Source organism: Gracilinanus agilis, chromosome 1, assembly GCF_016433145.1.
Source record: "Gracilinanus agilis isolate LMUSP501 chromosome 1, AgileGrace, whole genome shotgun sequence".
Classification (NCBI taxonomy): Eukaryota; Metazoa; Chordata; class Mammalia; order Didelphimorphia; family Didelphidae; genus Gracilinanus; species Gracilinanus agilis.
The window spans coordinates 493,885,306-493,911,941 of record NC_058130.1 but is presented as its reverse complement, the minus strand read 5'-3'; the positions used below and the strand labels follow the sequence as shown (position 1 = coordinate 493,911,941).

At 37.0% G+C, this 26,636-nt stretch overlaps 1 protein-coding gene across 1 annotated transcript in view; it reads left to right on the top strand.

Moving 5' to 3' along the window:
- Positions 1-22,061, top strand: part of RDH10 (retinol dehydrogenase 10) — a 37,887-nt gene extending 15,826 nt beyond the window's left edge. The window contains exons 2-5 of the mRNA XM_044665858.1: positions 16,146-16,244; positions 18,041-18,186; positions 20,311-20,442; positions 20,598-22,061. Coding sequence (XP_044521793.1) covers positions 16,146-16,244; positions 18,041-18,186; positions 20,311-20,442; positions 20,598-20,721 — 501 coding nt within the window. The 3' untranslated portion in view covers positions 20,722-22,061. The remainder of the gene's footprint in view (positions 1-16,145; positions 16,245-18,040; positions 18,187-20,310; positions 20,443-20,597) is intronic.
- The last annotated feature ends 4,575 nt before the right edge of the window (positions 22,062-26,636 follow it).

Sequence of the window (26,636 nt, the reverse complement as noted above, 5' to 3'; positions counted from 1 at the left end):
ATCTTATTAATATTTATAATTTCATTGAAATTTATTGTTTTACTCCTCAGAGACCAGCAATTAGCCCACTCCCAAGCCCCCCCGCCAAAAAAAAAAATCCTAAGTGCCCAAGGAGGGCATTTATGTACACTTACTGTAAGCCTTGAGAAAGAACTTGTAGGTTGGCTATTCTTAAAAAAACAACCAAACAAAAAAAAAAAAACCTTTACCTTCTATCTTGGAATTAATATTGATTCTAAGGCAAAAAGAGTGGTAAGGGCTAGGCCACAGGATTAAGTGACTTGCCTGGGGTCATACAGCTAGGAAGAGTTTGAGGTCAGATTTGAACCCAAGACCTCCCATCTTCAGGCCAGGCTTTCTATATCCACTAAGCCACCCAGCTGTCCCTTGCTGATTACTCTTAATGAGTTAGAAGGAATATCAAATAAAAAAGTAATGTATAATTATAATGAGGAAACACCTAACAATTTGCTACTGATTCCAGAGACAAAGAATGGGGAGCAACTTCTGTGGCTTGAATGAAGTAAGCATCCATCCATATCTAAGATAAATGGTCTTTAGAGTAGTTTCAATGTTTCTACTTTTTGAAAACTTGATTAAAGTTCTCAAGAATTCTGTCCTAATTTAGGGTTAAAGAAAAAAAGAGTCATGCTAATCTTAAATCTTTTGTTCTAGTAAGCTTTTTTGAGGGTTCTAGTATAGTCCTGAGGCAGATAGGGAAGAAAAGGTTAGAAGGAAAAGAGATCTGAATGTCCCCCAAATTTAATCTTTTTTCCTAGCTCTGTATGAAATGATTTAATACAGGAAGAAACAAACATGAGATCATCCAAGTCCAGCCCTTAAAATAAATAAAAAGTTAAAAGATCTGGTATTCTATTCTTGAGATACATGACATGATTAAAAGGGAAGAGGAAATAAGATTTTCGAAATAGTGTTGAGCATTAATAACTTTGGCTAATAATGATTACTATGGACCTTGTAAAAGAAACTGATGAATAATTCTCAAATAATTAGTGGTTTTTTTTAATCTGTAGATTGAATCAACTATCTGATATGTCCTATCTCCTGATTATAAATAGATATGGAACTGTTTTTTAGAAAAGCAACATCCTTCAGTTTTAGTTGAGCCTGATGTACTTTTAGCATAAGAGAAAAACTAGCTACTAAGCTAAAGAAGAGGAAGAACAATCATATAATTCATGAGCTTCTCACCTACAGGAAGGGACTATCTTTTCCCCTTGGATAGCCAGGGAAATTTGAATTCTAGTTGCTATTATGATGAAAAGATAGAAATTACTTTTTAAGCCATTAAATATTCAATTACTGATTGCCAAATGCCGAAATTATCTTAATGGAATTGATACCTTAGTAGGTCTTTAAAAAAATTTCAGGTTGCCCTAAACTCTATTTGGTGTTAAATTTTCTCTATAACTCACTACCCTTATGTTTGAAGGTGAGAAGAGTCTGAATGTTTCTTGGGCAGCATGCTGAAACCTGTGGGACTCCTTTTCAGAATGTTGTAAAATGCATAAAATAAAATGCATAGGATTTCAGAGGAAACAAATTATATTGAAATATTGTTAACAAAATATATATTTTTAAACAAATCATTGACTAGGTTAATAATCCTTTATTTAGCCCAATTACCTCATAATACAAATGAGGAAGCAGACCTAGAGAAAATTAAGTAACCTGCCCAATAAGTGTGTTAATGAATGGTAGAATCCAGTTTTCCTGAATGTGTTCAATTTCATCATGCTTTCAAGTTGAAAACTGTATTATTGTAGTTATTATATATTTGTCCTTGTCTTGCTATACTTTGCTTGGGATCAATGCATATAAGCATCCTATAAAAATCATAATCAGAGTAAGTTTTTTGAATTAACTTTATTGATTTTGTGTTCATATCATAGTCATTTCTGGATATACCACCCCCTACCCAGCAAATGAGATTAAGCGACTTGCCCAGGGTTTCACAGGTAGGAAGTATCTAAGGCCAGTTTTGTACCTAGGTGCTTCCAATTCTAAGCTTGGCGCTCTATCTACTGTGCCATCTATCTACCCTTGAATCTTCCTTTATAACAAACAATGAAGTAAAATCAACCAACACACCAACCATGTCTGTTAATGTATTCTAACATTCTTCACTGAAAGTATCCATATCCTCTTTACAACTCTCTTTACAAGGAAAGGAAGGAGAGAGATATATTTCCTCCCCTTTTCTCCTGGGAGGAAAATTGTTTATTGCAAGTAGTGTTCAATTTCACTTAGCATTCCCTTTTATTTACATTGTTGAAATCATTGTGTATATTGACCTAATTCTACTTACTTTGCTTAGGATCGGTACATATAAGTCTTCTTATGCTTCTCTGAATTCCTCCAATTGTCATTTCTCATGGTGCAGTAACATTGCATATATTGCATTCATATACCACAGTTTATTCAGCCATTCCCCAATCAGGCAGTTACTTTATTTCTGGTTATTTACAGCTACCAAAAAAGTGGTGCTATAAATATTTTAGTGCTTATGAGACCTTTCTTCCTGTTTCTTGACCTCCTCTGAATATATGCCTAGTGATGCAGTGGTCAAAAGCTTTGAACAGTTGAGTGATTTGTCTCGCATAATTCCAAACTTTTCCAGAATGATTAAATCAATTCACAGCACCACTCACAGTTTATTAGTGTCCCTCTATTCCTGTAGTCCCTTCAGCATTGATTATTACTATCTTTTCCCACCTTTGCCAGCTTGCTGGTTGTGAGGGTAAAACTTCATAGTTGTCTGAATTTATATTTCTTACTGCTATTTTTGAGCAGTCTTTATGAGATTATTGATAATCTTTTTTTTGTCTCATATATCGGGAAGAGATTGAGCTTTAAATATGAGGCTTGAATTGGAGCAATAGGTGCACTAGTAGTATTATGAAATTTTTGTAGTTCTGAGTCACCATTTGAGGTAACATCATTCCATCCTTTAATAGCAGCAGTCACTGTTTAATGAACACTTATTTTTGCTGAATTATTAGTATTGCCATCATTCTAATTGTGTTCATTTAAAATGTCTGGATTCTTTTATTAGCTTTTTGGCTACAATACAACTACAGAAACGTTTTTGCATATATATCAGATATTAACTGCTTATGCAATTCAATTTTAAATCTAGCTACAGAGGAGGAAAATCTTGATGAAATTTGACTGTTGGAATTTCTCCCTACTTAAATAATACAGTAAGAACTATAATGTGGCTTATATTGTTTAAGGAAAAGACATTTTGTACTGATCAAAGCATACTATCTTCCACATTAGTTTGTTTATGGTTTTATTTTGAGGTTTTGGTTTTATGAGTATTCTCTTACAACAATGACCAATACGGAAGTATGTTTTGCATGATAATACTTGTAAAATCCAGATCAAATTGCATACAATCACCAAGTTGGAGATAGGAAGGAGGCAGTTTGGATCTTATAATTTCAGAAAACGTATATTGAAAATTATTACATGTAATTGGGAAAATAAAATCTCTGAATTTAAAAAAAAAAAAGGACATTTTGCCTCAGTTCAGTTATAAGGTAAGATGACCTATTTTTAGAGAGGATGCCTAACCTTTTTTGTGTCTTAGAAACCTTTGGCAGACTGGTGAAACCTACAGACTCTTTCTTAGAGTAATGTTTTTAAATGCATGAAATACAAAACATAGAATTACAAGGGAAGCCAATTATATTGAACTGAAATAAAATGTTCACAGACCATGGGTTAAGAATCCCTTCCTTAGAGAGTCACTGTTGCCAGTCTCAAAAGTCTTAGGAACATTTTACACACTTTGGTTGGGCATTCTTTCTGTTGCTCTCTCTAGGTCCATTTAGATAATTCTTGATTGCTATAATTCAGGGACACATCTTAAAGTAGATATTTGTTAAAATCAAAATATAATTGTATACAGTTGGTATAATAATAATGATTAGGTTTGTATTTAGTTGACATTTAAAAGTTACTTCATAGTTGAGAAAATAGATTTTCTAACTACTTCTATGAGTACAGTAAAATTTCAAGGTTTTGATGGTTAGCAAACTAAAATATTAACATTTGTAAATTTAATATTATGGCCTTTTTAATTCATATTCTTTTTCTAGGTTTTCAACTCTGATTTCCCTTCCTCTTTGTTAAGTATTTCATTAATTTTTCACCTATTTCTAACATTTTCAACTTTGTCTATGGATGTATTTTATTTTGACACATAATATACTTCTCAAAAAACTCCCCAATAAAATATATTTCTCCAAAACAGATAAACAAAATCTTCCAATTACCCAATTGTGATTAATAGCACATTTTACTTTCTACTTTTATAGTTTACCACAGTTAATAGAAAACAATAATGTATTCTTTTAACTTTGGTAACAACCATTATATATTTCTTTATGTTGTTTTGGCTATGTATTTCCTTCTTTTGGCTCTACTTTCCTCATTCCTTATGTTTCTCTAAATTCTTCAAATTTACCATTTTTTATGATGTAATAATATTCCATTACATTCATATACTATAATTTGTTCAATCATTGGGCACATTTTTCACTTAATGATGCTGCTACAGATATTTTTGTTCAAATAGTTCTTTTGTCATTCATCTCTTTAAACTGTTCTCTGTGTCAAAGGGTAATAATGAGTGGTGGGAAAGGAATGCTTGATTTGGAGATTTTGAGAACCTGGGTCCACTTTCTGTTTTTCCACCTTCTTATTTTTGTCACAATAGGCATGTCATTTAAACTCTTTAAATGACATTTAAATTAAAGCTCCCCAGTGTCCTCATTTGTAAAATGAAGAAATTGGACTAGATAACTTTTCAGAATCCTATTGCCTCTAAATCTATGCTCCACAGTTTATTACTGCTATGTGTAAAATTTTAATATGCTTTCTTTTTTTAAAAGTTTTTTTTTAATTGTGAACATAATCATCAGCAAGCATCCAATTTGTTTTCTAAAACACGAGCCTTCAATTAGTATGCTTTGTAGATTGTCCAATATTTAATCTACCATGTTTTGTTCCCTTTGCCAATCTGGATCTCAAATGAAACCTCGGGGTTTTTAATTGATTTTTTTCCCTGATTATTAGTAGACTTTAAATAATTTTGTATACATCTTTGCATTCTTCTTTTGAAAACTTTATGTCCTTTGACCATGGAAAATACTTTTTTGATCTTATATAAATTTATCAGTTCCCTCTACTCTAGATTTTAGAATTTTATCAGAAATATTTAATGTAAAGTTCCCCAATCCATAGAATGCTTCATGTATGTTCATGCCATTCTTGCACAGGAATTTCACTAATCTTCTCACAGTTCCGATATCCTTACTGCCAAGACAACAAAATTATTCTATTTCAGAGTTAGAATGCCAGCAAGAGGTTCAGCATAAAAAAAGTATCACTCCAATGTATTATCAGAATTAATCCTTAGAACTCGGTGCAGTAGAATCATGAGGAAATCAAATTTATAATCAACTTAGCTGACATTTTATTCCTTTCAACAATCATTAGTCAACTTAAATGTGCATGTATTATGTATTTCTTATGTGCTAAGCAGTGGGATTACAAAGAAATTAAAAAGTTCCTACTCTCAAAGACTTTACATTTTGCTAGGCAGACAGGCCAACAAACACAATGTCTTTACATTACATTTTCAAAATACAAAATAATTTAAGAAGAGGGAGAGGACTAATAACTAAGGTGATGAGGAAAAGCTTCCCATAGGAAATAACATATTAGCTTAGCCTTAAGGGGGAAGCAAAGGGATTCAAAGAGGTGGATCGAAGGAAAAGCATTCAGAAAGAAGACATATAGAAGAGACAGAATGTCAAGATGAAGAAATTGCAGGTCACTTTGACAAGAATGTTGAGTGTATCGTGGAGAGTAATATAGAAATCTAGAAAAGTGGGCTAGATACTCCTCAATTAGTAAAAGAAGAACAGGCAGTTTTCACAAATCAAAGCTATCTACAGTCACATGTAAGAATGATCTAAATTGTGAATGATTAGAAAAATACTAATTAAAACAACTCTGAGGATACCACCTTATAACTACCTGATTAATTAAGATGACAGAGAAGGAAAATGACAAACACTAGGGGATATGGAAATATAGGGATACTAATACACTCTTGGTAGTCCAGCCATTCTGGAATTATGCATACCCTTTGACCCAGCAATACCACTACTAGGTCTGTATTCCAGAAAGATCAAAGACAAAGGAAAAGGACCTATAGAGACAAAAATATTTATAGCAGTTTTTTTATGATGGCAAAGAATTGGAAATGGAAGGGATGCCTCTCAGTTGAGAAATGTTATATGATTGTAATGCAATACTATTGTGCTGTAAGAAATGATGAGGAGGATAATTTTAGAAAAACCTGGGATGATTCTCATGAATTAATACAAAGCGAAGTGAGCAGAACCAGCCACAATATTCCAAAGATGAACAACTGTGAAAGACAGTTACTTTAATCAAGATAATGCTGAAGGACTCAAGAAAAATGTCAACCATTTCCAGAGGAAAGAAAATGATGAACTCAGATCGAAACATGATTTTTTTACATTATTTTTATTGATTTTTTTTTTGTAACATGGCTGATATTGAATGTTTTGCATGACTTCACACATATAATGTGTATTATATTGCTTAACATCTCATTGGGTCAGGGAAGGATTGGAGGGAGGGAGGGAATTTGGAATTCAAAATTTAAAAAGGAGAAAAAGAAAGGAAGGGGGGAAAGAGAGAGAGAGAAGAAGAAGGAGGAGGAGGAGGGAGGGAGGGAGACGGGCTAGAATCAGATTATTAGGGATGTGAGGATTTTCTTTTATTTATCCTGTAGACCAGGGGTCAGCAACCTTTTTGGCCATGAGAGCCATAAATGCCACATTTTTTAAAATGTAATTTCGTGAGAGCCATACAGTGCTCACAGTGTGTGCTCCTGTAACAGCACCTGAAAAAAAAAATTGACTTTATGGCTCCTGCAGAAAGAGCCATATCTGGCCCTCAAAAGAATCAGAAATGGCTCAAGAGCCATACGTTGCCAACCCCTGCTATAGACAATAGGGAACCACTGAAGATTCTTCAACACAGGAGTGATATTATCATACCTGTGTTTAGAAAATAGAAGGGATTATAAAATGGATTATAGAGGGAAGAGACTCAAAGTTCAACCAGAAGGCTATTATACAGAGGATAGATGATCAGACCCTGAACTAGGGTAATCACTTGGTGAGAAAAGAAAAGAAAATGGATACATGAGGTGTGGGTGAAGTGGTGGTAATAGTAATATGATTTAGCAACTTGTTAGGTCTGGATGGGTGAGCAAGGGAGAAAAGTGGGAGATAACCTCAGTGAACATGGAGCCAATTAACGATCTCAGACAGAGGAGACCAAACTATAGTGGAAGGAATGTTGGTTTAGTCAGGATGTCTTTGAACACTAAAACCACATCTCAGAGAGATGAGGAAACTGGGCAATGATCATAGAACTAATAAGAGTCTTTTCTCATCTCTCAAACAGAGGCAATGTTTGTTACCTAATGTACAGGGAAAGGGCTTTTCTAAAATTAAAACTACTAAACATTTTGAACTAATAACAATCATATTCCTATCTAAAAAATATCATAGGATTAAATTTGGGTTTCTTTCTCTAGTAGATAGCTGGATAATAGGGAGTTAGAAAAAACTCTGAAAAATGATGCCTTTTTTAACTCCAAATTTTACAAAACCAAAAAAAAAAAAAAAAAAGCATTTCCATATACAAAGAAAAAGATTGTACATAAATGAAATCACAAATTTCTTATGTTTACCTTTCTTTTCTTACTATCTGAATAATAAATTCCATCCACAAGTGTTCTAGCTCCTCCCCATGCTCCCTACATCATAGAAAATATCATCCAGGAGACCAACATGTTCATACAAATTAAGTCTTTCATGTTTTCACCTTTCAGTTCACTTTCTGGAGGTGACATTCACAGTTTATTCTTCTAGCATTAATTCTGTAGCTGTGTATAATATTCTTTTGGTTCTGCTCATTTCACTGTTCATCATCTCCTGTGTTTTTTTTCCAAGTTTTTTAAAAAATTAGCCTGTTCATCATTTCTTATGGCACAATAGTATTCTAGAAATGATGCTTTTTAGAAGTGTTTTCTTGAATTAATCAAGTGATTACAATGCATATGCATTAAGAATAGTTCTTTTATGAGAACATGAATTTCTTCATTAGTCTCCATTAATCTGATTATTAGAAATAGAAATTTGTGTATGCTTCTACCTCCATCTTTAAATGTCATCTGTCTCAAATTTTCAAAAGCCATACTTTGCAGATAACAGCATTTCTTTGCATTCTCATTTGTTTAGTTTTCAACTAATTTGTCCTGACACTACAGCTGCAGTCCTCTTTGTGCTACAAAATCTTTCATTAAGATCACCAAGAATGAACTGGAGGATTTTGGGGAAGGGGAGGGAAGAAGTGCTAGACTGTTAAGAGTTAATTTGCCGTAAACCTGTAAGAACAGATTACTGGAGATGTGACACAGCTTATAATTGTTCATTTAGTTTCACTCATGTGTTTAAGAAGTCATTAACACTGTGCAAACATAGGTTTACAACTACTATTGAAAGTTGCTTATTGGGAAAGACAAGTTGCTTATGCTTTTAAAGGAAATGTTGAGATACTATGGCAAGTGCTCGACATATTTCACAAAATGTGGGGGCATCTGGTAGCCTTCTAGTGTCCATTTGCCCTCATGTCTATACATAACTTTGTGACTGAAAGGTTGAGTAAGAATTCAGCATTGTAGGTTCTTGATGAAAACTCTTCATTTCAGAATTCAGCTTCTACAATTTGTACCAGGGTTGAAATACACAATGCAATGACATGTATAGCTCTAGATCTTTATAGCCAAAATAATGTATTATATACTATGTCGAAAGTATAAATGACCATTAAGGGTCTGTCCAACTTTAAAGCCTCCCCTTTTATAAGCCCTTCTAGTTAGAATGTGACAAAGCTTTGTGCAATTCTCTTAAAATTTGCAATCCCTGAGATCGGGGACCCCAGCCTTTTCCCTGATGTTCAGACCTACTTTGTATTTCCCTGAAGTCCTGTGATGGTTGCTGAGAGAGCGTATAAGTCTCTGCCAACTGAACTCCCTGCTGGTAACCCCTGCCAGCTATGGGGAAGCTGGCCTAAAGCCAGTAACCAGCTTAGAGGTCTGCCCAGGTAAGTCTGAGAGTCAGTGATAGACTACTGTCTTCTGTTTGGGGATCCACTGACTTAAATAGTCACTTCTTATCATCTGGGTAACAAAGCAAAACTTCTTTCAGGTGAACTATGTGGACTGGCAGAAATTCATCTGATTATTGTATAACTCTTTTGTTTTTCACTTTGGCAACACAGCCCTAGATTTGTACATAAGCTTTCGGATCATGCATTTCAAATATTTGCCCTTATATTTTTCTCATGACTATTCTGGAACAAGTGAAAAGCTCTTAGAACCTTAGTTTGAACTGACTGGTGTCATAGCAACTGACACTTCACCCTTTGCTGATCCCTACCTCATTCTTGGTGTAATATTTGTGTGCATTAATAATGCATTATGAAGTGCCAGATTTCATTCTGCTGTCAAACTATATCAACCAGTGAATACCTTGTACTAGTCGTCTCAGATGTCATCTACCAAACTGCTGGGCACAAGAATAATTAGGAAGGTAAACTAGTATGTAAAGTCAAGCTACTTTTGAAAATTACTGAATGCAATGCTTGCCATATAAAGACATGTAAAATTAAAAGCACATGACATCCTTTTCTTTATTTACGATAAGGTTGATATTGATCAAAAAAATTATTAAAATTTTGCTCTTGTTCTCATGAATTTCAAGCCTAAGTTTATTTGTGAAAGCATGTACAACATAGTTGATTCCTTCCATGTAAGCTGCCGAGGAAATGTTTAATGGAAACTCAGCACTCAGACACATATTGTATTATGCTACAATGTGAAACTTAAGCCAAGGTTTAGAAGGGAGACTGAGTGGTAAGGATTTAAATGCTCTCATACTAGTCCTTGCTGTTAGGTGTTCATTCATAGTGTAGTTTTGTGATGCCTACAAAATGGCATTCTTTCTAAAGAAAGGCCTTCAACTGATTAGCCAAAGTATGTTTATCTTAGAGCTATAGAGAAAGCTATGGCAAATTTAGTGTTTTATTCACAGAAAGCCAAATTTATCCTTGATGGAGAAGAGGAAAGGGAAATGCTAACCAAAAACAAAGTTTCCTTGTGAACATGCTATTCGGTACAGTTTTTTTGTTAGCTGTTAAAAGTAGGGCAACTCACCAAGTAGGTATTCTGGTTTTATCCCCTAATTATACTGTGTCCACAAGATGCCAGTTCAGCTAGTTGAAAGGCAAAAATCTCTATCAAACCAAGGTTGTTTTCCTTGGATTTCTTGAAGTCAATTACTCTTAAGTTGGGGGATGTTAGGGGAGGAGAGGAGTTATTTTTTTCTTTCTAATCAAATTGACCTAAAATGTTTGGCTTTTGTGACAAATGGTACATTTCTTAAAATGTTTGGCCCAGTTGCCACACTACACAGAAAGACACATAAACCAAATGCTGGTCTCAAATAAATATAAAATCTGCTTAAAGATGTCAACAGAAATGGGGAAGAAGTTACTTTTTTTTTTTTTAAACCCTTACCCCTCCACCTTAGAACCAATACAGTATATTGGTTCCAAGGCAGAAGAGCAGAAAGGACTGGGCAATGGGGGTTAAGTGATTTGCCCAGGGTCACATAGCAAGGAAGTTTCTGAGGCTGGATTTGAACCCAAGACTTCCTGCCTTTAGGTCTGGCTCTCAAACCACTGAGCCCACCTAGCTGCCCCCTGGAAGAAATTACCTTTATCACTATCAGAATCTGATAGCCAATGAAGCAAAAATACAATTTAGTTAATCTTCTCCATCAGATGTACAGGGGATGAAATTATCTTACGGGACCTACGGATATAGAAGGTCATTTAATACCTGTAGGCAAAAATATCTTCTAGGAGTATGTGAAGCTTGTTAGAGCAAAACCCACTTTGCATTTTTCTGAATAAAAAAGATTGGACACCTAGAATTGGGATATTAAATGGCAGTTTGATTTCTTGTTTGCAGCAGACATGATTCAGAATGTCAATTAACTGAGTAGTAAATGTTAGGATTTTATATCGTGTGAATTTCTCGGGAGTTAATGTTGAGCTGTTTAGCAAAAATGTGTGGATAATTTTTTCTTTAAATTACTACCAACATCTTAGTGAATGTTCTTCCTTTCAATCTAGTCTTATAAAGAGAATAAGAACTGATAGAGGATTTGTTTTTAGTGATTCTTGACCTACTAGTTCTTTCTCAATACTTTTAAAGAATATAAACAATTAATCAAAGCATGATTCCCATCTGAAGACCTGGAATCACACTAATACTTTTCCCAGTCAATTTTGAGAATGTATGCACTTTGTAACAATGCAACTTTATTTGTATTTATACAATTGAGCATTCATTCTGGAGTTTAGTACTAAAGCTAGAAGATAGGTCCTAAAATGTCCTAAAATTTTAGTGTCAAAACTTAGGGTTCATAAACCATTTCAGCAGAACAAAATTAAAATAACGATATGAACTACTTATCCCAGATACTCCTACTTGCCCTTACCCCCAAAAAAGTCAAAATTTCTGCAAATTATGTGTCTCTAACTTGTGCCCACTATGAGCTTAACACTTCTAGTTGTACTAGAAATACTGGGAAAATATGTGGCACAGTCCATGCCCTTAAGTGAAAATATGATTGCGGAGGCAATTAATGCCAGAACAAACAACACTACAAGGTAGTCTATGTATAATAAAGTGCTAAATCATATAGCAGAGCATCATATAGGAATTTGGAAAGAGGAGAATCAATTATTGTGGACTGATATTCTGAGAAGACTGTAGACAAGGTTGGGATAAGAGTTTACAACAAGGGATTATTATTGTTGGGATTAAGTGAGAGAATATCTGTGAAATTTCTTTGAAAAGTTAAAACACTATGCAAATATAGTACTAATACCACAAATTTGTTTAGTTCTTTACAATTTGTAAAGCATTTTCACACAGTTATTTCATTTTGATGCTGATAGCAACCCTGTGAAGTAGGTAAGACAGGTGACATTCTTATTTTATAGATCATATATAGATTTTATAGAACACTGAGAGATGTGACTTGCCTGTGATCACATGCTAATAATCTGATAAGCCCTCTCCCCCACGGGGCTCCAGCTTGGGCTCCCACAGATCCTAGATTCATCTGTGGGGGAAGGGAGGGGTGTCAGGTTTCTCTTCTCTGCATAAGTATTCTCCCACCTTAAAGTAACTGGGGAAGTCTCTGAAACAAAGCTTCAGTATGGCTCATATCTAGGGTATCCCCAAAATGTGGGGAACAGGATCTCCTTTTGAAAACATACTCAGTTTTAAAACATATTAGAGGACGGAAGTTTATCTCTTCTACCCTAGAAAATGCTTAACTTTTAAAGACTCACAGGGCTGCATTAACAAATACAGAAACCTATATAACCTCCCGTGCTCAGTGTACCCTCCTGGGAGGCAAAGATCACTTTGTAAAACTGTGAAAAGTATTTCAGATTCACATTCACCTTGGACCTGTATTGCCTCAGCAGTTCATAAGAGTGTAACAGGATTTCCTCCTGGCAGTGGCCATCTTCTCTGAGAACCATAATGATGTTCTGGAAATGGGCTCCTGCTGGGCAGCCAGCACTCAAGACCCAAAACACGAGTTTTCTGACTCCAAGTCCTATAGTCTTTCCACACCATGCAACCTTTCTTAGTATATAATGGATTATGACTAAGCTAGGTCTTTGAAGGAGATGATTAAAAAGGAGGGCATCCCAGGCAGAGGCAACTGCATGAGTCAAATGAACAACAAACTGATGAGACAGATAAGGAAACAGAAGCAAAAGTTGTGAGTTGATTAGTACTGGAAGTTGTTAGGTTTTTGGTTTTTTATCATTATAGGCAGTGGGATAGAGTAGGCAGAGTACTAGGCTTGGGGTCAGCAAGACAAGCTAAACTTTGACTTCTGACAGTTACTAGTTGTGTAACCAAGGGTAAGTCACCTAAACTATCTGAGCCTCCATTTGTTTATCCAGAAAATGGGGCTAGTGCTGATAATAGTACATGAAGGCCTTTGCAAATTTGAAGGCATTACATGTGTCAGTTACTAACATAATTTTTATAGGTAGTCTGGGGTCGGATTATCCAGGAAAATGAATGCCAAGCATAATATAGACTGTAGAGTATTCAGTAAAGAGAAGGTTATTGAGTAAGGTGATGACATGATGGAAATGGTTTTCCAGTAAAATTAATCCAGCAATTTATGAAGGATTTACTAGGGGATGTGGAGACAAATTTCATCAGAATTAATAGGGGGAAATGGCACTGCTTTTGATGTGATTCCAGCAAGGATATGGTAAAACAAGTGCTGGATTTGGAAGCAAAGGACTTGGGTTCAAATCCCAACTGGAAGGTTCAAATTTCATGTGTGACCTTGGGCAAATTGCATCTTGTCTCTGGGCCTCATTTTTTTTAATGAAGGGGTTGGATTAGATTTTTAAAGCATTTATTTTGCTTCAGTGTGCTAGGTACTCTGCTATTTACTACAGATAAAAAGTCAAAAATGAGACCATCCTTGATCTCAGATATATTTGAACTGGGTAGACGTGCACATAAACTCAGGCGTCAATACACAAAAACAGAAAGTGTAGGTAATAAATAGGTTAAACTAGAGATCCTAATGTGAGGAAACAGGTTTGATTTTCTAGGTATCATTGAAAGAAGGACATGCTTGGAATATGGCTCTGGATAGATAAGCATTTTGTAAAAAGAATAGAATAGTTAAATGAGCTGGTGTTTGTAGCAATAAGGTCCATTTGTGAGCAAACTGGAGAATCATGCCTAAGAAGTAGATGTGATGGAAAACATTTGTTTGATGCTCAAGACAGTGTATTAAAGAAACATATAAAATATAAATAAAAATTTAACTCCAAGATGGTACCCGGAACATTAGAGATGCTTAAAAAGTACATATTGAATGATTAAGTTATCACAATAGGAGAAAGAGAAGTGATTTGTCACCAGTGTATACTATAGGCTGAAGTATACTATAGAACTGAAAAAGTCATTATATGAGACATTTGGGGAAATCCAGCATGGATACATGATTTTGTGGTGATGGAGAGATTTTGACACTGGCCATCTACTGGGGTTCTCTTTCTGCCAAAAGCAGAATAGTTGAAAAACTTGTGGTTTGCCTTTATGGTAATTTAATCCTTCCAAAAGGATTACATTAATTTCTAAAGTAGAAAGGATGATAATCTTTGGGTTCATACAGCTTGTGATCAAGAAGAGGATAGATAGCACCTTAGATTTGGACAGAGTAGATTTCAAAGAGTTTATAGTGAGGATAAGTGGGATCCAATGGCCTAATACAATGGGGAGTTGGCCCAAGCGAGATAGCAAGCTCTCAAGAGTAAAGCCTTGAAGATAAAGAGAAGTTAGTCCAAAGAGGAGCTACATAAAAAGAACCCACTGACCATTTCCAGATTTTTAAAAGACAAAAGATGAAAGATGGAGTAGATGATTAAGGATGAATGCAAAATACTGGCACATTCCCATACATATCTTTTTTAGAAGCACCAACACCCAGAATAGCTAAGATTGATTAAGAATACTAAGGACAAAGAAAAAAAAAAGGTTTTCATTGGATTTTTTAAAAAAAGGTGTTGAAGGAAAAGAAAATATCAAAGAAAGGATAGGAGTGCTACTGCTTAGAGTATTTGACAGTGAGACAGCCAAACTACTCAACTCTTATTTTGCTTAATGTTTTATGTGCCAAGAAGAATTATTCTTTGGAATGGAAATTATAGAATTTAGAGAGGACAAAAATTTAACAGGGATTTAAAACTAAAGATGGGGTATACTACATAGTAATTGGTTCAATGAATTAAATCATCAGAACTAAATGGACTGTATTTTCTGGTATTGAAAGAAATACACAATTAAAATGGCAAATGTAATGGAATGACTATAAGTGACTGGAAAGATGTAGCTACACTACATAAAGAGTCAATTTTCAGGAGGTAGCTGGGTAGCTCAGGAGATTAAGAGCTGAGTCTAGAGACAGGAGCTCCTGAGTTCAAATCTGGCCTTAGACGCTTCCCAGCTGTGTGACCCTGGACAAGTCACTTAACCCCCATTGCCTAGTCCTTACCACTCTTCTGCCTTGGAATCACTACACAGCACTGATTCTAAGGTGTAAGGTAAAACATTTAAAAAAAAAAGTGAGCTTTCAAAAGGAGAGAGCTAATTATTTTTCTGATCAGACCATACCTAGAAATCTGGGAGCAACATTTTAGGAATGACATAGACAAGATAAAGCTTATCCCAGTGGTAATCAGGTTTTGGAAACCATGTAATTTGAGGATCAGTCAGGTTTGAGTATTGTGGAGGGGAGGGGAAGAAGGATTTTCCAAATGGGCACCTGGCCAATGGTGAGTTTATAACTTCTATGCACTTCGGGAGTTAGGTTATAGAGGGACTGAGTCCTGGTACAAAAGTGAGGAGTTGGGAACTGAACAGTAAAGGTAATAGGGAAGAATATTGGAATATCAGGGTAGATATGGTTGTATTGACAATAAATCTGTTATTGATTATCTCGAAGAAAGTGAGATTCAGTCATCTTCCTACCTTCTGATCGGTTGATCCTGTATGCCTTACCAGGCCACAGTTTGGCCGATCTAGATGGTTGCCTAAAAGAGCTGCTTCTAGCTGTTCTTACCTTTCCTCTAACCATGCATCATGATAGGTGATCATGCCTTAAGATTCAATTAGCTTCAATTAATTCCAAGCCTTTGCCAATACAATGGACACACTTATAGTACCCACTGTCTATCTGATAAATGCAGACATTTTTGTTTTTCAGAATTGGAAAAATAAAATATTTTGAAGCTCAAATTGAATTTCTGTTATCTTAGAGTTTTTGCTCTAAACAGTTTTCAAATAACATTAGGAATAATCATTGACATTCGGCTTTCTTTTTCAGACCACTAAAGCTTTTCTTCCTACAATGCTGGAGATAAATCATGGTCACATTGTGACAGTTGCAAGTTCCCTAGGATTGTTCAGTACTGCTGGAGTTGAGGTTTGTAAAACCATGCATCATTTTCTTCTGTTAAATCTGCATCTATGAAGTGCCAAGCCAGCCCACTTGTAGCTTTAGGGCTAACTGCTATTTACATATACACATTCTAGGCCAGCAAGGACTAGCCACACAGGGGCCGAGTCTCAGGGCTTCTAACGTCACTAGTTAAGAGTGTACCATTTCCCTTCCAAATCTAGACTTTTATCACCACTGGCAGCAGTTAGCAGGTACTCAAACCTCTTATTTGTTGGAATATTGTCTGTACAGTACTGAAGCAGATTGTTCCTGGGTTTCAGAAGGTCAGTAGCCCTGATTTGTAGCTGCTGATACTAGTGGCAACCAGACAACCTTGGCCAGAGTTTGCCTCCCCCCCCCCCCCCCCCCGGGCAGGACACCTGCTGTCCCATTCAAACAGCACCTGTAAAGCGGTTATAATGGGCCAGTCATCATACTGTATGTTGGTGATACCAAAGAACAAAACGGGAGCAGCCTTTCCCTGCCAGGGAGCTTACACTCTGCTGGGGTGGAGAGGAGGGGGTACGACATGTACAAAGATGAATATATACAGGATGATTTAAGGAGGTGAAGGCAAGCAGCAACCATCAAGGAACCCAGGAAAACTCCCATCAGAGATGGCCCATGACTGAGTCCCGACAGAAGCTACAGCGGGGCAAAGAAGTAGCTGCTAAGTCAAGCCGCATCAGATGGGAGAGGCAGCTCACAAACCTCCAGACAAAGACTTACCTTTTCCTTTAAAATGACCTTCCTAATTAACATGCTAATTTTATTTTTTAAATACTTTATTTTCCAATTACATGTTTTTGGCATTTGTTTTTTTTTTTTTAATTCTGAGTTCTCGATTCTCTCCTCTCCCTCTCTTCCTCCCTCATTGAGAAAGCAAGCAACTTGATGTAGGTTATCCATCTTGTGTGTATTCATATATAATAAGGGTATACATCATTTACATATATATATAATATATATAATATTAAGGTTATACATCACGTACTAATTTTACAGGTGAGCATGGTACAATGTTATTTGTTATTAAGTGTGTGAAAGAACCATTGTGCTTTCCCTGTAGAATTCTGTAAGATTAAGAAGAAAACATAAATGCAGAAGAACATGTAAGAGCCCAGGCTGAATAAGACAGCTCTAAATCCAGTTTTATGAAGAAATAAATCTTTTCTACTATGGTCAGGGACGTAAAAGCCCCTGTTCTTCCAGGCTTCAGGTACAGTTAATGTGGAAAGACAATGTGAGTTTCCTAAATTAGTGTTAATTTGAAGCCAAGCTACTTAATATTTTTTTTATTTGAACTTTAGCTTTAAAAACATCAGACTCAAACAAGCTATACTCTGAGCTAGACTAGTCCTCTTTGTTCTAGCCTTAATTTAAACAAACTGGTTTTTCAGTCTCATTTACTGAACAAGAGACCATTTGTAAACTTTCCAGACACTTCAAAGGGAAGCTCCCTCCATCTTTAACTTTAGCTTGTTAGCTTTCATAGAATCTTTGTGGTAACTTCCCCAAAGTAATGTGATACTTAGTTGCTGTAGCAAAAAAAAAAAAAAAAAAAAAAAAAAAAAAAAGAGAGAGAGAGAGAAAAAAGTGTTCATCTATTTCTGCTGTCACTGAAAATATTTTTTCTGCACTGACCCAAATCAAATATCTGCCTTGAAAATAGTTTCCTTTTCTTTGCTCATTCACCTGTAACATATCAGACATCTAACTAACGATAATAGAAGCAGTGAATCTGCTCTGCTTTGATATTTCTTTTCTTGCCTCTAACACAGGATTACTGTGCCAGCAAATTTGGAGTTGTGGGTTTTCATGAGTCCCTGAGCCATGAGCTAAAGGCTGCTGAAAAGGATGGAATTAAAACAACATTAGTTTGTCCTTACCTTGTAGATACTGGCATGTTCAGGGGCTGCAGAATCAGGTAAGAAAAGCCGACCTTTCTCCTTTTCTATAAAAGGGGGCAGGAGGTGAGGGTGAGAGTAAAGCCATTTTTGAACTTTGCATTGGTTCTTCAGACCTTGTGACCGTAATTGTTAGATAGTAACTGCTATTTTACACCTAGAAACTCATTAATACTTATTAAAATTAAAGTACAGGACTAAAGCATCAATTGTTAATTGCTCATAGAAGTTAATATGAAATTATTAAATAGAAAAATTGTTAGAAAAGCACTCTATATCCTGAAGAGTTAACAAAAGTATTATAGATTAACCTTAGGCACTATTTTTTTCACTTAAATTTATTTATCTACTTGTTTATTTGTTCTATTAAAGTACCCACATAACTCCATCCCTGAGGTTGTTTTTTTAAAGGCCTCCCCTGTCTTTTATTCAAAATGTCATTGGCTAGAGAGAAGGCTTGCTCTCTGTTACAGATTCCCTTAGCTTCCAAAGAATAGAAAGCATACCTACAATGTGAGGACAGAATTTATCAAAATGCTTCAGCATTTCTACCTAAGACAAACACCTGGAAGATTCTTAGAGGTTATTTCTTGAGAAATAATTTAGTTTCTATATTAGTACATGTAAGGGCAACAGTGGGCAGCAATCTTCATGTTGAAGTGTTTTGTTGTTGTTTTTAATCCTTACCTTCTGTCTCAATAACACTCTTCTAAGATAGGAAGACAAGGGTTAAGTGACCTGCCCAGAGTCACACAGCGAGGAAGTATCTACAGCTAGATTTGCACCCAGGTCCTCTTATCTCTGGACCTGGCACTCTATCCACTGGATTGCCTAGCTGCCCCTTCATGTTAAGTTTTGATTGCATAGAAAATGAGTGTGATGACAGCGGGACAAAAAACGCTCTTCTTTCTAGCCTCTGATGTAAGCTGCCTGCTTTTTAGAGAAAGGCAAGATGCTCTTCCCTACGGAGCAGCTCTGTGTCTCGGGGATGCCAGCACCTATGGAAAGAGGGATCACTGTGGCCATCTCTAACCCGAACAAAGAACTGAGCTCCACAACCTATCCATAACAAGATAAATCGGAGGCTTTGAGAAGTTTGCTTAAATGACTTCAATCCAAGAAAACCAATTGAACTTGTACTCCATAATCAGAGTTTGTTCTTACCAATGTTGCTTTGTTACTTCGACCTTCCCTCAAAGCAGGGGCTGCAAGACTGTTGCCACCTTTGCCCGAGGGGCACAGTTAAATGCTCTTTCCTGTTCCTAAAAATGAGTCAGAACCAAGGCAAGAATACACACATCCCAACTCCTGAATCAATCTTATTTTCTTTTTCACTTTTTAAAGTTGTGTTTTTGTTTCACTGTAAGTGCTCGGCTGATGCTCTGGGTCTTGAGTCGCTCTCTTCAGCACTGAACACAGTGACAAGTCTGAGAGTGTGGGAGTGTAGTCGGCTTTCAGTCAGAAGAAATAGTGAGTTCAGAGTACTGGTTTCTGCAAAGGTGACACACATTTGTATGTGGCAAGGACCCAAACATCCGAGGCACATGCCAGCCCAGTCTCCACTTCCCTTCATCAGCCACAGAGAGCGTGGGTATTAGTGGAGGTGCCTTTATTGGGGGATGAGCACAGGTAGAAAATGGCTCAGTGCATAACTGTTATAACTGTTCAAAAAAGTAGCACCTGAGCACTGGAAGAGAGCCGGGGAGGCTGAGCTCGACTTCCAGCTCTGGCCAGTCACGTCCCCTCACTCTGGACTTCTCTCCTTTCATCTGTCAAATGGGAGGAATGGACTAAATGACATCAACAGAATAAATGAGCTCCAACGACTTAAGAAAATAGTTTAGCATTTGTGCTTTAGTCATTTAAAGAAAGGCTCACCTCGCAATATCTCAAGCTATGCCGTTGCTCCAACAAATATTCGCAGTTTGTTCAAGTCTGATGACAAACATCAGCTGTAGATTTGGTGTTCATACTTCACCAAAGAACAGCCTTACCTTTAGCCTTCTCTGGCTGGGCTACAAAAATAATTAGAAGGAATGTTTTTTAGCTTTACAGTTTTTACAAAATTTGACTGTGTAGTAGAAAGCAGATGCACTTACTTGGCTTTTGTTCTCACTTTAGTTTTTTAAATATACCATTTCTAGGAAAGAAATTGAGCCTTTTCTGCCACCTTTAAAACCAGATTATTGTGTGAAACAGGCCATGAAGGCCATCCTCACAGACCAGCCCATGATCTGCACCCCTCGCCTTATGTACATTGTCACTTTCATGAAGAGGTAACTTTTCTTGACTGCTTGCCTGACTCTGTCTTTGAATGCCTGCCTTGTCAGCTTAGATGTGTTCCACTTCAGATATTTTCTGAAGTTTAGGTCCTGTTTTTAAAATGATTTGAATCTTCTCTTTCACTAAGAACTCTTACCTTCCTTTTCAGTATTCTACCTTTTGAAGCAGTCGTCTGCATGTATCGGTTCCTAGGGGCAGACAAGTGTATGTACCCCTTCATTGCGCAAAGAAAACAAGCTACAAACAATAATGAAGCTAAAAATGGAATTTAAGAATCTTTTGTCCATATTGTCACTTGGAGCTGAAGAAGATCAAAATGTTTTAAGGTGATGCACGTCAGCATCTGCCATGACATTTTCTGGATCCTAAGCCTGTGCGAACTTTTACAATTCAAACATGGTTTTTGGTTGTTGTTGTTTTTTTAATAGACTGTAAATTAATTGACTAGAGTACTTGGAAAATGTGATAGGCAAAAGTGAACTTAAGTAGCTGCCAACAGTGTCCTTTAGCTAGGACATTAAAACAGTCAAATTTTTTTTTTTAATAGAAATGCATTGTGTGCTATCTTCAGACTATCATTGTTGTTGAAAATGAAGAAAAAGTCTAGAGATAGTAACTTTGGTGTATTTCGGGTGTGGTTTTTATTTTTTTCTTCAAAATTTCTCCAGGATTTATAAATTCATGCAATTGAGAACTCCTTCCAGCCAACTTTTTGCAATTTAAAAGAATGATGGCAGTACTATTCTCCTTACTTGTAGTCATTAGCTCCAATTTGCAAAGGTAATGGCTGGGCCGTTTTCATGTATGCATGTATCTTCAGCTATTTGAAAAAACAATTTTTAAATCTCCACCTAGTCAAAGCTAAAATAATGTTCTTAAGTATTATGGTAGAAAGGTGAACAGGTCTCTTCTTTTAAAAGTGTCAATAAATTTTCCAAGCCTAATTCCCAATTTTATATTTGAAACACTTTATTAGGTATCTATCTATCCATCACTCTGGAGACCTAGCTCTTTAAGAAAACTTTGCATTTTTCTACCATTGAATTTTGCTGCATAAAGTGTCCTTCCCCCAGGAAGTTGCTGTATTTATATTTCTTTACCTGGATTCATGCCTAAAGTATGTAGCAGCTCATCAAAGCAACAGTTTATATAAAATTCCCACTTTTGTGCCAACTTCGATTAGTAAGGGAAAAAAAAAACCTTACTCCATGGAGTGTGAAAGGGTGTAAAGATTCTTCAGAAGTTTTATTCAAATAGTAGAACAGCAGATGACATTTTTACAGTATTTTTTTGTAAAGCAAACTATTTTGTGCCTTGAATTTGGTATCTGTGTATTAGTGAAACATTGTAAAAGTGAACTTCTACCTCTGTATCTAAATGTGTACCATTCACTTGTAAATTACTATAAACTATTCTGTGATTACTTTTTTAGAATGTCTCGTTTAAATAGTGACCAATGTCTATGGCTATAAAGAGAGCCATCTTTTATTAAATGATTGGGAAGTTTTGTAAAAGACTGATTAAATCAAAAGAACTAACTTCCAGATTACAGATTGTATGCCTGCCAATGATTAGCCATGCTGTTGGGAAACACTGTCTTTTTGCACACCAACTTCTATCTTAGTCTTTTTTTTTAGTGTCTGGCTGAGATAATTCTGCTTAATACATTTAACATTTTGAATGTTACTATCTACTCAGGTTATTTTAAATAGTTCATACTGAATGTAGAAAAACAAGAGTTAGAAAAAGAGTAAACCTGCCACCCCCTCCCACCCCCCCCACCCCCAACAGCACTCACATTCCATGAATTCAGTCATGCTTCAGATCAGCTCACCAAGACACCTGCCATGGGCTGGGGCAGAGCATTCCTCAGTACCAGTATCAGAAGGCTTCTAAGTGCCTTGTTGGTGAAGCCATGGCACACAGGCAGAGCTAGCACTGGGGGAGCTGCTCCCGTCCCCCTCTTCCCAGCTCCCAAGGACATTTTTTGGATGTCCTGCCCCTCTGTCCAGCCGCCCAAAGGGAACACTTTCTCCCTCGCTCTCTCCAGTAATCTGGGGGACCACAAACAGCTTGAATTTGCCCTCTGGGCACTCAAACTGGGAAAAGGTCCACCACCCCTGCTCTAGTGGATCACCTCTAGACATGGATCTTTTAAGATCTCTGGTAGCTGCTGATGACCAGCTGTAAGACACGTCATATATGTACATCTTTATCCTTATTTAAATAATTATACATAAGCTGTGTCACCAAAAACATTGGCAACCTCTCTAGAACTTTTAATAGAGTTAAATAAGCAATGGAAAAGTGGGATCATAGAGTTAAGCGGGGCACCTTAAAAGGTCATTTGGTTATCATTTGAAAGTCATCCAAAACAGATTTAAATCTGTCTTTAAAAAAAAAAAATCCTCAAAAAAACCCCAAATCACTCTATAGCCCACTCCAAAATATAACAAGCTTCAAAATAAGGAAATTTTTTTCATATTCAACACAATTCTTTCTCTGTAATATAAACATTTCTATAGCTTTCCTTTATTTCTTTGTTAATCAGCATCCTTGATGTTCATGTTATCTCTCAGCCTTACTTTCTCTAAGTGTGAATAATCCCAGTTTGTTTAATGTTTCCTGATAGTTTTTTTTCTTATATGCCATACCATTTCATCATTTTTTTTTTTTTTTGGTTCATCCACTGTCTCTCCCCTCTTCCCCCACTCCAAAGTTCTCTTTATTCTTTCAGTTGCCACTGGCTATTAAGAGACAGCGAGGTAGCATAGAGATAGAGAATTGGACCAGGAAGTTTGAATTCAGATCCAGCCTCAGACACTTATGACTGGACAAGTCAACTACTCTCTGCTTTCTTACAGGATCATAGTGAGGATCATTACAAATACAAATATTTGTAAAGTGCTTAGCACAATGCCTGGCACAGAACAGGCACTTGCTTATTCCCTTCCCCTTCACCCCCTTATAGAATTTTGAACTTAATAACCAACATGAAGTCTGATAGAGAGCCAAGGTTATTGTTAGGCCTAGATTGAACAAGGAGACTTGGAAGTTCCCCCAACAGTCTGAGGTCTCTCCTGCGGAACACTTCCACATTCTGTGCTATATACATATATCAACATCAGACTCTAAAGAATGCTACATTACGTGCAATTCTTTTGGAGGGTCACCTTTCCAACCTCCTTCCTCTTTATGTTGCTAAGGTTACTTCTGATTCAGATTCTTCATTCACTGATTTCATGTTTTCTTTTCCATCATCTTAGTAGATTGGGTCACTTTTCTAATAACATTCTAATATTTTAAATTAAACTCCTTTCCCGAGTCATCTTTTTTCTAGTTGTTAAAAATAAACACTCCATCAATTCTGTCTTCCCAGCCTTCCACAAATGAGGTCACAGTAAAGCATATCTCATGGACCAATTTGGAATGATAAAGAATTAGAGAGCTCCTAACTGAAATGAATCCATTAATTGGCATGGTCTTTTTATTTTAATTTTTTAAAAACTATTTTTTTTCATGGTTATATGATTCATTCTTTCCCTCCTCCCTCCTGGAGCTGACAAGCAATTCCACTGGGTTATACACTCAATTCCCATTTTCATATTATTCACTTTTGTAATAATCTTTTAAAACCAAAACCCCTAATCCTATACCCATATAAACAAGTGATAAATCATATGTTTTCTTTTGGATTTCTACTCCCACAGTTCTTTCTCTAGATATGGATAGCATTCTTTCTCATAAGTCCCTCAGCTTTGTCCTGGATCCTTGCATTGCTGTTAGTAGCAAAGTCTATTGTATTGGATCATCCCACAGTGTATCAGTCACTATGCACAATGTTCTCCTTATTTCACTCTGCATCAGTTCATAGAGGTCTTTCCAATTCTTTAGGAAATCAAGCTGTTCCTCATTCCCTAGAGCACAATAGTATTCTATCACCATCATAGACCACAATTTCTTCAACCATTCCCCACCCAAGGGACACCCCCCTCATTTTGCAGCTTTTGGCATGGTCCTTTTTATCAGGTGAAATGATGAAAGTCAAAACTCCCAAATAATAGGGAATGTCTAATAATCTCAGAAAAAGCACTAACACCGTCCTAGGGTGTTCTCCACATTGGGATACCTGCCTTTGAAAGGGCTCAGTGAGACCAAGCCTTCTCCAAATTAGAAAACCTCAGGGGTCAGACTCAGTTCTTGTCCCAAGAGCAACGCCACTCAGAACTGGCCCTTTGAACTGCCTCCACACCCCAAAGTGAGATGATTTTGGACACAGGCTACTTCTGCCTTTCCTCACACTGAGTGCTGGCCCCATTTCCCAACTGGCTCCTTGGCCCAAGGAATGGGGTTTGATGGCAACTAGGATTTGGTAATGTTAATGGAGGACACAGAGAAGCCACAAACACTATTGTTAGTTTTCATGGAACAGAATCTATTCAATGGTTTAAAAAAAAAAAACACGCACACGGGAAATTCCTTCATAAGTGCTATCTTTGTTGTTTGGGTTTTTTCCCCTTGTTTTTGGCTAGTTCTCTGAGGCATGCCTTGTTTAAATGTGAAGATAGTGTTTTGTGAGAACCCTTGGGATTAGGAAAATGTGTTTCAAATGTCATCAAATGAATATATGTTCAGTTTAATGGGCCGTTTTTGTGCTCTAAATGATGTGACAGAGGACTTGTCACTATCAGTCTTCTAAAATACAATTTCCTATCTGGTTACTGGTTAAATCACTAAAAACAGCTTGCCAGGAGCTGCCCAGGGACAGATTTCCTGTGACAAGATTTACATCCATTTTACTCCCTGGCTCTCTCACCAAACAGCTTGCAGCTTTGAGATGTAAACTGTGTAGTGAACCTCAGGCTGGAATTCCACGTATTATGTATGATAACTCCTTTAGGTTTCATTTAATTGGTTTAAAACGCTGAAAATAGTCGAGACTCCTAGGATGAAAAAGACAAAGCGCTGCCAGAGTTTTGGGTATCGCGCTCTCGTTCAGCATCATCCTTTCCAACGTGAATTCTTGCGTCTCGGTAACCCTCCAGGAACTCCTGATGAGAGTTCCTGAGTGCCGAGGCTGTTAGAGTGATGAGCGCAGTGAAAACTTCCTCTGCTCGGCTCCAGGCAGCTGGCTGAGGATTGAGGCAGATATGAAGGAACCGGACTCGCGAGAGCTTTAGCAAAGCCTCTTTACCGGGCTCATGGGTAATTAAAAACATGTTGATACGCTTGCGTAACAATCCTGCACATTCCCCACTGCCGGCCGCTCTGAGCCGGGTGCCTGCTGTCTACTTTGGGCTAGTGGGCAAGAGAGCGTGGATCCCTCAGCCTCGTCCACCCTGCCCACTCCCACCCCCTGCATTCCCGCGTCCCTTCCTAGTAACCCAAACTATTGGGGGAGGGGAGGTGGGCGTGGCAAATAGGGTCTTTGGTTCTGAACATGCAAATACACACTATCTGGCGGCTTTCATCCGGATGATGATAATGCACCCCCCTCCCCTTATTTTTAAAGCAAATCCTTGATTTGATCAATTTAGGGACCTCCAGTTAGTCCGCATTTATCGTCTCAGGGACTTGCTTAGAGCAGTATAAGTTTATATAACTTTCTCAAAGTCAAACAGGCAGGATGTCTAAGAGGAGCGAACCCCAGTCTTCTTGACTTGAAAGACAGCTCTCCCTGCTACACCACACTGCCTTTTATCTATCCCTTGATAATATGTGCACGTTCATTCATCGCAGTGTTCTTCTTGACCCCATTTGGGGTTTTCTTGGCAAGGATATTGGAGTAGTTTGTCATTTCCTCCTCTGGCTCATTTTGCAGATGAGGAAATTTCAAGTGATTTGCTCAGGGTCACACAGCTAGTAAGTTATGTTTGAACACAGGGCTTCACTCCAGACCTAGCACTAAATGCACTGCAGCTCCTAATTTTATAAATAAAGAAAATGAGGGCAGCTGGGTGGCTCAGTGAATAAAGAGCCAGATCTGGAGTCAGGAGGACTTATGTTCAAATCTGGCCTTAGACACTTTCTAGCTGTGTGTTACTGGACAAGTCACTTAACCCTAATTGCCTAGCCCTTATTGCTCTTCAAGATAGAAGAAAAGGAAGGAAGGAAGGAAGGAAGGAAGGAGGGAGGGAGGGAGGGAGGGAGGGAGGGAGAGAGAGAGAGAGAAAGAGGGAGAGAGAGA